The sequence below is a fragment of the Chiloscyllium punctatum genome, chromosome 20 (genome assembly GCF_047496795.1).
Source record: "Chiloscyllium punctatum isolate Juve2018m chromosome 20, sChiPun1.3, whole genome shotgun sequence".
Lineage (NCBI taxonomy): Eukaryota > Metazoa > Chordata > Chondrichthyes > Orectolobiformes > Hemiscylliidae > Chiloscyllium > Chiloscyllium punctatum.
The window spans coordinates 14,124,261-14,136,041 of NC_092758.1; the positions used below are offsets into that span (position 1 = coordinate 14,124,261).

The following is an 11,781-nucleotide window of genomic DNA, read 5'->3' on the forward strand; positions in this document are numbered from 1 at the left end:
GGCCTGTCGCCTCATGAAGCTGCAAACCTGGGGCCAATATCTCATTCAGGTTTTGTAGCCTTTCTGATGTTTATGAAGCCTCTCTGACATCTGTCTCAGAAAGATCAAGTGCCAGGGAGGGCAAGGACAGGGCTAGATGTTGCCCAGGCCTCGGTGCCACTGCAAGGTGCAGTCTCTGATGAAGCAGAGCTTATGATGCCATCTGGTGCTTTTGCAAATCCAAGAATAGTCATGCCCCAGTTTGGAAAATGCTGCCTGAGCCTGTTTATGAAGGACATTTGAGGAAGGATATAGATGATTCCTGGAAGAAAGATGTCATTTGTGTGGGAGGAAAATATTATCATCAACCACAATTTGGTTGGACCAAAAAATCTGTTTCTATACTGTATATTTGATCTAATTCTATGAAACCAAGAGTTTTCAAATTATACATACCATCATTTTCTTATAGAGTCCATAATGTAGAACCAAACTGTGGGTGAGAGACAGGCGATGGGGCTTCATGGGATGCCCAGCACCTGGACAAAGATAAGCAACAGTGAGAGGGATTCTGTGGTATGCTGCCAAATCATAGGTCAGGAGGGGGACTGAGGGTTTGAAGTGAAAGCAAAAGTATTCAAAGAAGGTAGTCACGATGAGGAGGTGCCAGTGTTGGCTGGGGGTGGGCAAAGTTAAAAATCACACAACACCAGGTTATAGTCCAACAGGTTTATTTGGAAGCACTAGCTTTCGGAGCACTGCTCTTTTGTCCAGTAACTAGTAGGGTAGGGTCATAAGACACAGAATTTATAGCAAAAGATCACAGTGTAATGCAATTAAAACAATATATTCAACAACCTAGATTGTTGTTAAGTTTATTCAATATATTGTTTTAACTGGATGACACTGTGATCTTTTGCTATAACTTCTGTCCCTATGACCCTGCCCCACTAGTTACCTGAAGGAGCAGTGGTCAGAAAGCTAGTACTTCGAAATAAACCTGTTGGTCTATGATCTGGTGTTGTGTGATTTTTAACATTAAAAGAAGGGACAGAACACAGACTAATTCACACATAATCCTTATTCCTGTACCATGGGTAACTCCCTCTCTCTCACCTCTTCACCAGAATCCTGAGGGACAGGATGTACATGTATTTGGAAAGGCAAGGACTGTTTAGGGATAGTCAACATGGCTTTGTGCATGGGAAATCATGTCTCACAAACTTGATTGAGTTTTTTTGAAGTAAACAAAGAGGATTGATGAGGGCAGAACGGTAGATGTGATCTATATGGACTTCAGTAAGGCGTTCGACAAGGTTCCCCACGGGATACTGGTTAGCAAGGTTAGATCTCATGGAATATAGGGAAAACTACCTATTTGAATACAGAATTGGCTCAAAGGTAGAAGACAGAGGGTGGTGGTGGTGGAGGGTTGTTTTTCAGACTGGAGGCCTGTGACCAGTGGAGGGCTACAAGGTTTGGTGCTCAGTCCTCTGCTTTTTGTCATTTACATAAATGATTTGCATGCGAGCAGAAGAGGTACAGTTAGTAAGTTTGCAGAGGTCACCAAATTTGGAGGTTAGTGGACAGCAAAGAAGGTTACCTCAGGTTACAACAAAATCTTGATCAGATGGGCCAATGGGCTGAGGGGTGGCAGATGGAGTTTAATTCAGATAAATGCGAGGTGCTGCATTTTGGGAAAGCAAATCTTAGCAGGACTTGTACACTTAATGGTAAGGTCCTACAGAGTATTACTGAACAAAGAGACCTTGGAGTGCAGGTTCCTAGCTCCTTAAAAGTGCAGCCGCATGTAGATAGGATAGTGAAGGTGTTTGATATGCTTTCTTTTATTGGTCAGAGTATTGAGTACAGGAGTTGGGAGGTCATATTGTGTCTGTACAGGTCATTTGTTAGGCCACTGTTGGAATATCACGTGCAATTCTAGTGTCCTTCCTATCGTAAGCATGTTGTGAAACTTGAAAGGGTTCAGAAAAGATTTACAAGGATGTTGCCAGGGTTGGAGGATTTGAGCTATAGGAAGAGACTGAACAGGCTGGGGCTGTTTTCCCTGGAGCATCGGAGGTTGAGGGGTGGCCTTATAGAGGTTTACAAAATTATGAGGGGCATGAATAGGATAAATAGACAAAGTCTTTTCCCTGTGGTGGGGGAGTCCAGAACTAGAGGGCATAGGTTTAGGTTGAGAGGGGAAAGATATAAAAGGGACCTAAGGGGCAACTTTTTCACACAGAGGGTGGTACGGGTATGGAATGAGCTGCCAGGGGATGTGGTGGTAGCTGGTACAATTGCAACATTTACAAGGCATTTGTATGGGTATATGAATAGGAAGGGTTTGGAAGGATATGGGCCGGGTGCTGGCAGGTGGGACTAGATTGGGTTGGGATATCTGGTTGGCGTGGACGAGTTGGACCGAAGGGTCTGTTTCCATGTTGTACATCTCTATGACCCTATATCGGCTAAAGTCGAATGGTGGCGCAGTCCCAATAGGCTGATTGGCCTAATTCTATATACTGCTCGGATGCTGCCTGACCTGTTGTACATTTCTAGCACCACTCTAATCTTCAGTCCTCATTTTTGCCTGAGGAGATAGGTATCATAGCCTTAATGCAACACGTAATTTTATCCATCACTGACCAAGTTTATTAGACTTTAGAAGCATACATAATAGTCAATGGACTGAAATAAAAGGACAGAACGTTTTACAAAGGGTAGTCAAGATGTTAACTATTTCTTATATATCGAGGAACAGCACACAGAGGTAGATCATCTGCAATTTGGTTACTTAACTGACAGCCAGCATATTATATTCAACGCTTCTCCCTTCAGGAAGCTATTTACAAATCACGTTTTCCTAATTCTTGGAAAATCAGTTTTTAACACAAGGTTTCCATTGGAAACATACAAACAGGAATAGGGTCTGCTCTGCCATTCAATTACATCAAGATTCATCATTTACCTCAATGCTACCTTTCTACTTATTTATTCTGGTAAACGTACAACAACAGCATGGGGAGATTTGCTTCTAATAAATAACCAAAAAACTCTAATACAGACATTTAGTTAAAAAATTTGACACATAACGCACATGTCATCCTCGGTATTTGTGCCAGATTATGTAGCACTCTCAAAAGAAGAAAATGCCACAAACCCAGAAGGATATATTACTACTTGTTGTGGAGGAGCTGGTGTTGGATGAGGGTGGGGGGGGTGGACAAAGTTAAAATCATAACACCAGGTAATAGCCCAACAGGTTTATCCACTGGTAGTACTACCTTTCAGAGCGCTGCTTCTTCATTAGGTAGCTACGCTACTTGATGAAAGAGCAGCGCTCTGAAAGCTAGTGCTTCCAAATAAACCTGTTGGACACTAACCTGGTATTATGTGATTTTTAACATTGTTAATATTACTACTTGACGACATTGTTAAAATGTGTTGAGGGAATGAAAAAAGGCTCTGTAAATACACACTGACCTTGAGAAAATCTCTCAAAAAATTTTTCCTTCCCCATATACCCCCACATATGGCCACATATAAATGTGCCAATATCCCCCATGCCCCTATATGTTCCCCATTCTCTATCCCATTCCTTTATAACCAACTACACATGAGCCAATTAGCACACTCCAGCAACCGATTTGCGCAGTAACTACCTCTCCATCTAAATCCATTCATTGGATCCCGATGTCTCTCCAATTCTGTATGTTCCAATTTATAATTCGTGTTCCCCCTCACATAGAGACTAAACCTCTCATATCTATAAACCCCCTTCACCGCCTCCAAAATCCCTCAATGTGTCCCGTCCCCGAGTCTGTATGACGCCTTCATCACATTCACCCCTATTCCCATTGCTATATACCCCCAGTTTTGCCACTCCCCCCGTCACTACTTGCCTTCACAGTCTCAACATGATCCTGCCCCCTGCTCCCCCAGTCCACGACACGACCCCCCCACATCCCCTAAACTGACCGCCCCCTACCCCAAACCCTACACTGACCGCCAACACCCCCAGACTCCTACACTGACCGTCAACACCCCCAGACTCCTACACTGACCGTCAACACCCCCAGTCCCCTACACTGACCGCCAATTCTACCAGTCCCCTACACTGACCGCCAACACCCCCAGACCCCAGCACAGACCCCCCCTTCCCCAGTCCCTGACAGACCCCCTCCCCCAGTCCCCTACACTGACCGACCCCCTCCCCCAGTCCCCTACACTGACCACCCCCCTCCCCCAGTCCCCTACACTGACTACCCCCCTCCCCCAGTCCCCTACACTGACCACCCCAGTCCCCTACGCTGACCACCCCAGTCCCCTACGCTGACCACCCCAGTCCCCTACGCTGACCACCCCAGTCCCCTACGCTGACCACCCCAGTCCCCTACGCTGACCACCCCCCTCCCCCAGTCCCCTACGCTGACCACCCCCCTCCCCCAGTCCCCTACGCTGACCACCCCCCTCCCCCAGTCCCCTACACTGACCACCCCCCTCCCCCAGTCCCCTACACTGACCACCCCCCTCCCCCAGTCCCCTACACTGACCACCCCCCCTCCCCCAGTCCCCTACACTGTATCCCCTACACTGTACCCCCCACCCCCGTCCCCTACACTGTACCCCCCTCTCCCAGTCCCATACACTGAACCCCCCACCAGTCCCCGACACTGAACACCCCCCAGTCCCCGAAACTGAACCCCCCCCAGTCCCCGACACTGAACCCCCTCCCCAGTCCCCTACACTGAACCCCCCCCCAGTCCCCTACACTGTACCCCCCCGTACCCTACACTGTACCCCCCCGCGCCCTACACTGTACCCCCCCCGCGCCCTACACTGTACCCCCCCGCGCCCTACACTGTACCCCCCCCGCGCCCTACACTGTACCCCCCCCGCGCCCTACACTGTACCCCCCCGCGCCCTACACTGTACCCCCCCGCGCCCTACACTGTACACCCCCCCCCCGTGCCCTACACTGTACACCCCCCCCGTGCCCTACACTGTACACCCCCCCGTGCCCTACACTGTACACCCCCCCCCGTGCCCTACACTGTACACCCCCCCCGTGCCCTACACTGTACACCCCCCCCGTACCCTACACTGTACCCCCCTCCCCCGTACCCTTCACTGTACCCCCCTGTCCCCTAAACTGTACCCCCACCCCCGTCCCCTACACTGTACCCCCCACCCCCATCCCCTACACTGTACCCCCCTCTCCCAGTCCCCTACACTGTACCCCCGTCCCCCAGTGCCCTACACTGAACCCCCCACCAGTCCCTGACACTGAACCCTCCCAGTTCCCTACACTGTACCCCCCTCCCCCGTACCCTACACTGTACCCCCCTGTCCCCTAAACTGTACCCCCACCCCCGTCCCCTACACTGTACCCCCCACCCCCATCCCCTACACTGTACCCCCCTCTCCCAGTCCCCTACACTGTACCCCCCTCCCCCAGTCCCCTACACTGAACCCCCCACCAGTCCCTGACACTGAACCCTCCCAGTCCCCTACACTGAACCCCCCACCAGTCCCCTACACTGAACCCCCCCAGTCCCCTACACTGAACCCCCCTCCAGTCCCCGACACTGAACCCCCCCGCAGTCCCCTACACTGAACCCCCCCCAGTCCCCTACACTGAACCCCTCCCTCCCCCAGTCCCCTACACTGTACCCCCTCTCCCCCAGTCCCCTACACTGAACCCCCCCCTCCCCCTGTCCCCTACACTGTACCTCCCCAGTCCCCTACACTGTACCTCCCCAGTCCCCTACACTGTACATCCCCCCCCGTTCCCTACACTGTACATCCCCCCCCGTCCCCTACACTGTACATCCCCCCCCGTCCCCTACACTGTACATCCCCGACCCCCGTCCCCTACACTGTACATCCCCGACCCCCGTCCCCTACACTGTACATCCCCCCCCCGTACCCTATACTGTACCCCCCACCCCCGTCCCCTACACTGTACCCCCCACCAGTCCCCAACACTGAAACCCCCCCCCAGTCCCTGACACTGAACCCCCCACCAGTCCCCTACACTGAACCCCCCCCCCAGTCCCCTACACTGAACCCCCCCCTCCCCCAGTCCCCTACACTGAACCCACCCCCCCAGTCCCCTACACTGAACCCCCCCCTCCCACAGTCCCCTACACTGTACCTCCCCCGTCCCCTACACTGTACCTCCCCCGTCCCCTACACTGTACCCCCCCCGTCCCCTACACTGTACCCCCCCCGTCCCCTACACTGTACATCCCCCCCCCGTCCCCAACACTGTACATCCCCCCCCGTACCCTATACTGTACATCCCCCCCCGTACCCTACACTGTACCCCCCTGTCCCCTAAACTGTACCCCCCACCCCCGTCCCCTACACCCCCGTCCCCTACACTGTACCCCCCCCCAGTCCCCTACACTGAACCCACCCCCCCAGTCCCCTACACTGAACCCCCCCTCCCCCAGTCCCCTACACTGAACCCCCCCTCCCCCAGTCCCCTACACTGAACCCCCCCCTCCCCCAGTCCCCTACACTGAACCCCCCCCTCCCCCAGTCCCCTACACTGAACCCCCCCCTCCCCCAGTCCCCTACACTGTACCTCCTCCGTCCCCTACACTGTACCCCCCCCGTCCCCTACACTGTACCCCCCCCCGTCCCCTACACTGTACCCCCCCCGTCCCCTACACTGTACCCCCCCCCCGTCCCCTACACTGTACCCCCCCCGTCCCCTACACTGTAACCCCCCCGTCCCCTACACTGTACCCCCCCCGTCCCCTACACTGTACCCCCCCCCGTCCCCTACACTGTACCTCCCCCGTCCCCTACACTGTACCCCCCCCGTCCCCTACACTGTACCCCCCCCCGTCCCCTACACTGTACCTCCCCCGTCCCCTACACTGTACCCCCCCCGTCCCCTACACTGTACCCCCCCGTCCCCTACACTGTACATCCCCCCCGTACCCTACACTGTACATCCCCCCCCCCGTACCCTACACTGTACATCCCCCCCCCCCGTACCCTACACTGTACATCCCCCCCCCCCGTACCCTACACTGTACATCCCCCCCCCCCGTACCCTACACTGTACATCCCCCCCCCCGTACCCTACACTGTACATCCCCCCCCCCGTACCCTACACTGTACATCCCCCCCCCCGTACCCTACACTGTACATCCCCCCCCCCGTACCCTACACTGTACATCCCCCCCCCCGTACCCTACACTGTACATCCCCCCCCGTACCCTACACTGTACACCCCCCCCGTACCCTACACTGTTCCCCCTTTCCCCTAAACTGTACCCCCCACCCCCGTCCCCTACAATGTACCCCCCACCAGTCCCCTACACTGAAACCCCCCCCAGTCCCTGACACTGAACCCCCCCCAGTCCCTGACACTGAACCCCCCCCCAGTCCCCGACACTGAACCCCCCCCCCCCCAGTCCCCGACACTGAACCCCCCCCTCCTCCAGTCCCCGACACTGAACCCCCCCGCCCCCAGTCCCCTACACTGAACCCCCACCCCCTCCCCCAGTCCCCTACACTGAACCCCCCCCCCAGTCCCCTACACTGAACCCCCCCCCCCAGTCCCCTACACTGAACCCCCCCCCCCCAGTCCCCTACACTGAACCCCCCCCCCCAGTCCCCTACACTGAACCCCCCCCCCAGTCCCCTACACTGAACCCCCCCCCCCAGTCCCCTACACTGAACCCCCCCCCCCAGTCCCCTACACTGAACCCCCCCCCCAGTCCCCTACACTGAACCCCCACCCCCAGTCCCCTACACTGAACCCCCACCCCCAGTCCCCTACACTGAACCCCCCCCCAGTCCCCTACACTGAACCCCCACCCCCAGTCCCCTACACTGAACCCCCACCCCCTCCCCCAGTCCCCTACACTGAACCCCCCCCCAGTCCCCTACACTGAACCCCCACCCCCAGTCCCCTACACTGAACCCCCACCCCCTCCCCCAGTCCCCTACACTGAACCCCCCCCCCAGTCCCCTACACTGAACCCCCACCCCCTCCCCCAGTCCCCTACACTGAACCCCCACCCCCCCCCCAGTCCCCTACACTGAACCCCCCCCCCCAGTCCCCTACACTGAACCCCCCCCCAGTCCCCTACACTGAACCCCCACCCCCCCCCCAGTCCCCTACACTGAACCCCCCCCCAGTCCCCTACACTGAACCCCCACCCCCCCCCCAGTCCCCTACACTGAACCCCCCCCCAGTCCCCTACACTGAACCCCCACCCCCTCCCCCAGTCCCCTACACTGAACCCCCACCCCCTCCCCCAGTCCCCTACACTGAACCCCCCACCCCCTCCCCCAGTCCCCTACACTGAACCCCCACCCCCTCCCCCAGTCCCCTACACTGAACCCCCACCCCCTCCCCCAGTCCCCTACACTGAACCCCCACCCCCTCCCCCAGTCCCCTACACTGAACCCCCGTCCCCTACACTGAACCCCCCCTCTCCCCCAGTCCCCTACACTGAACCCCCACCCCCTCCCCCAGTCCCCTACACTTGTCCCCCAGTCCCCCACCCTGACCCCCCCAGTCTCTGTACCCCTTACCCTTCTCCCCAGTGTTGCCCCTCCCCCCCCTCACTGACCGTAGTGGAAGTTGCCCACATCTGGGTCATAAAAGTAAGAGACCTTCCTGGACATGGCGCGCCGGCCCGCAGCCCCGACTCCCGCCCGCGCACGTACGACGTCACCACGTCCTACGTCGGACGCTCGTGCCTATGGGGGCGGGGACAGATCTGACGTACGGGTTCCGTGGTGACAGCACCGCGTCTCCCCTGGCAACAGGGAGGTGACAGGGTTCAAGGGTCAGGTTGAGTCCCAGCCCTAACATTGGGACCAAGGGCCAGAGCAAAGGTTAGGAGTCAAATAGAAGGGCAATGCAACATTTCAGGGTGAAAATGAGAATTCCCTCAAAGAGCCCAGGCCAGGGTCAGGGTCAAATTTAGATTCAGGGGTTAGCAATCTCAGGACCATAAGAACTGGAGTAGGCCATTCAGCCCTTTGAGCCTGCCCCCCCCCCCCCCCCCCAAACAATGGCTGATATATGGCTCAACTTCATATACCTGTCTTTGGCCTGTTTCCCTTAATGTCTTTGCTAAACAAATATGTATCAAATCAGATCTAAAATCAACAATTAATCCAGCATCCACTGCCACCTGTGGAATAGAGTTCCAAAGTGCTACCATTCTGTGTGGAGAAGTGATTGTTAATATCGCTCCTGAATGGTCTGGTCCTAATTTTTAGATTGTGCCCCCTAGTTCTGGAATCTCCAACTAGTGATAATAGTTTATCTAACCTGCCTTTTTTAGATTAGATTACATTACTTACAGTGTGGAAACAGGCCCTTCGGCCCAACAAGTCCACACCGCCCCGCCGAAGCGCAACCCCCATACCCCTACATTTACCCCTTACCTATCACTACGGGCAATTTAGCATGGCCAATTCACCTGACCTGCACATCTTTGGACTGTGGGAGGAAACCGGAGCACCCGGAGGAAACCCACGCAGACACGGGGAGAATGTGCAAACTCCACACAGTCAGTCGCCTGAGGCGGGAATTGAACCCGGGTCTCTGGCGCTGTTGCTAACCACTGTGCCACCGTGCCGCCCAATATTTTCTTGTTAATATCTTGAAGACTTCAGTTAGATAACTCCTTAAAATTCTTCACCCTCCCTAACAACACAGCATTCATACCTCCCTAATGACAGCATTTAAAGAAGCAGCTAACCACCACCAGTTCAAGGACAACTATGGATCAGAAATTGGCTTGCTGAACGAAGTCAGAAGGTGGTGGTTGATGGGAAATGTTCATCATGGAGCTCAGTTACCAGTGGTGTGTCACAAGGATCTATTTTGGGGCCACTGCTGTTTCTTATTTTAATCAATGATCTGGATGTCGGCAAAGAAGGATGGGTTAGTAAATATGTGGATGACACTAAGGTAGGCAGAGTTGTGGATAGTGCTGAAGGATGTTGTGGGTTATAGAGGGAAATAGATATGATACAGAGCTGGGCTGAGAAGTAACAGGAATGCAGAGTCCTGGGCTACTGGTAAAATTCTTGGCAGTGTAGATGAACAGAGAGATCTTGGTATCGTGGTGCATAATTCCCTGAATGTTGCCACCCAGGTTGATAGGATTGTTAAGAAGGCATATGGTGTGTTGGCATTTAATCGTAGGGGGATTGAGTTTCAGAGCCATATGGTCATACTTCAGCTGTACAAAACACTGGTAAGGCTGTACCTGGAGTATTGCATACAGTTCTGGTCACCGCATTATAGGAAGGATCGGGAAGTTTTGGAAAGGGTTCAGAGAAGATTTACTAGGATGTTGCCTGATATGGAAGGAACGTCTTATGAGGAAAAGCGGAGAAAACTGAGGCTGTTTTCATTGGAGAGAAGAAGGTTGAGAGGTAACTTAATCAAGACGTATAAGATAATCAGAGGGTTAGATAGGGTGGACAGTGAGAGCCTTTTTCCTCAGATGGTGAAGGCTAACACGAGGGAATGTCGGCAAAGAAGGATGGGTTAGTAAATATGTGGATGACACTAAGGTAGGCAGAGTTGTGGATAGTGCTGAAGGATGTTGTGGGTTATAGAGGGAAATAGATATGATACAGAGCTGGGCTGAGAAGTGATAAATGGAGGTTAATGCAGAAACATGTGAGGTAACTTAATCAAGACGTATAAGATAATCAGAGGGTTAGATAGGGTGGACAGTGAGAGCCTTTTTCCTCAGATGGTAAAGGCTAACACGAGGGGATATATTTTTAAGTTGAGGGGTGGTAGATTTAGGATAGATAGTAGGGTAGTTTCTTTACTCAGTAGTAGGGGCACGGAACGGCCTGCCAGCAACAGTAGTGGACCCACTGACGTTAAGATATTTAAATGGGCATTGGACATACACATGGATAATAATGGAATGGTGTAGATTAGGTGGGCATCAGATCAATTTCACAGGACAGCAGAACATCGAGGGCAAAGGGCATGTGCTGCTCTGTAATGTTCTATGGTCTATGTTTTATATAATCGCCCACATCTCATGAATTAATATTATCCCTCTCTTCTCATGATGTATAGTTCAAGAAGGCAGCTCACCATTGTCAGTCTTACCAATAATGTCCAAATCTCCTTAACAAATGTTATACACTTTAGGATGTCAGGGGCATTGAATCTAATTGGAGCAACCTGAGTGAAGCAGAAATCAGATGCAACTTAACACTGAGGCACATATGCAGGTATTAGCACAGATGAACAAAAGTATAGCTACAGAAATAAATTTTAAGGAACCTTGCTGCCAGACGTGCTGAGCTTTTCCAGCAGGTGCCCAAATATACAGATATCCTGAGGCCCTTCTGCACTCTACATAGTGATGACCATTTAAGCATCTGGTTGCTGGCTCATCCAAGTATAACTGAGACAGGTAGCAGTGGGTAAATGAGTCATGGGTCTCAGCCCTACTTCAGCAGTGAGTGAGTGTTGAAAAATCCCACTACAGGATTCTGGAGCAGGAGAATGAGTAAGTTGAAGGTCATGTTTATAATGCAGCAGGCCAGTGAGTGACTGGCAGGTCCAACCTATACCGCAGGAAGTGCTGGAGTGGCGACTACCAGATGTTGCAGACCCAGGAAATTAATGACTGAAAGAGCAAAGCCAAGAGCTGGATTTGCGATGGAACTGAACACTGATAGAGAGGAGTAAGAGAGGGCAGAGCAGGACTGGAGAGCTGAGCAGATACTTGCATCACCTTGCAGGCTCTCTCTATGTTCCTTTCTGCAGCCTAA

At 53.4% G+C, this 11,781-nt stretch overlaps 1 protein-coding gene across 2 annotated transcripts in view; it reads right to left on the reverse strand.

The window, feature by feature from the left end:
* The window catches only part of hdac3 (histone deacetylase 3), a 36,990-nt gene extending 28,300 nt beyond the window's left edge, over window positions 1–8,690 (reverse strand). The window contains exons 1-2 of one of the 2 annotated variants that reach the window (XM_072590363.1): window positions 8,586–8,690; window positions 436–518 (exon numbers count right to left, since the gene is read on the reverse strand). In XM_072590363.1, the coding sequence (XP_072446464.1) occupies window positions 436–518; window positions 8,586–8,640 (138 nt within the window). In that variant the 5' untranslated portion in view covers window positions 8,641–8,690. Of the gene's footprint in view, window positions 1–435; window positions 519–3,647; window positions 3,667–8,585 lie in introns of those variants that run through there. The other variant, XM_072590364.1, reaches the window with a different exon arrangement.
* Window positions 8,691–11,781: the final 3,091 nt, after the last annotated feature.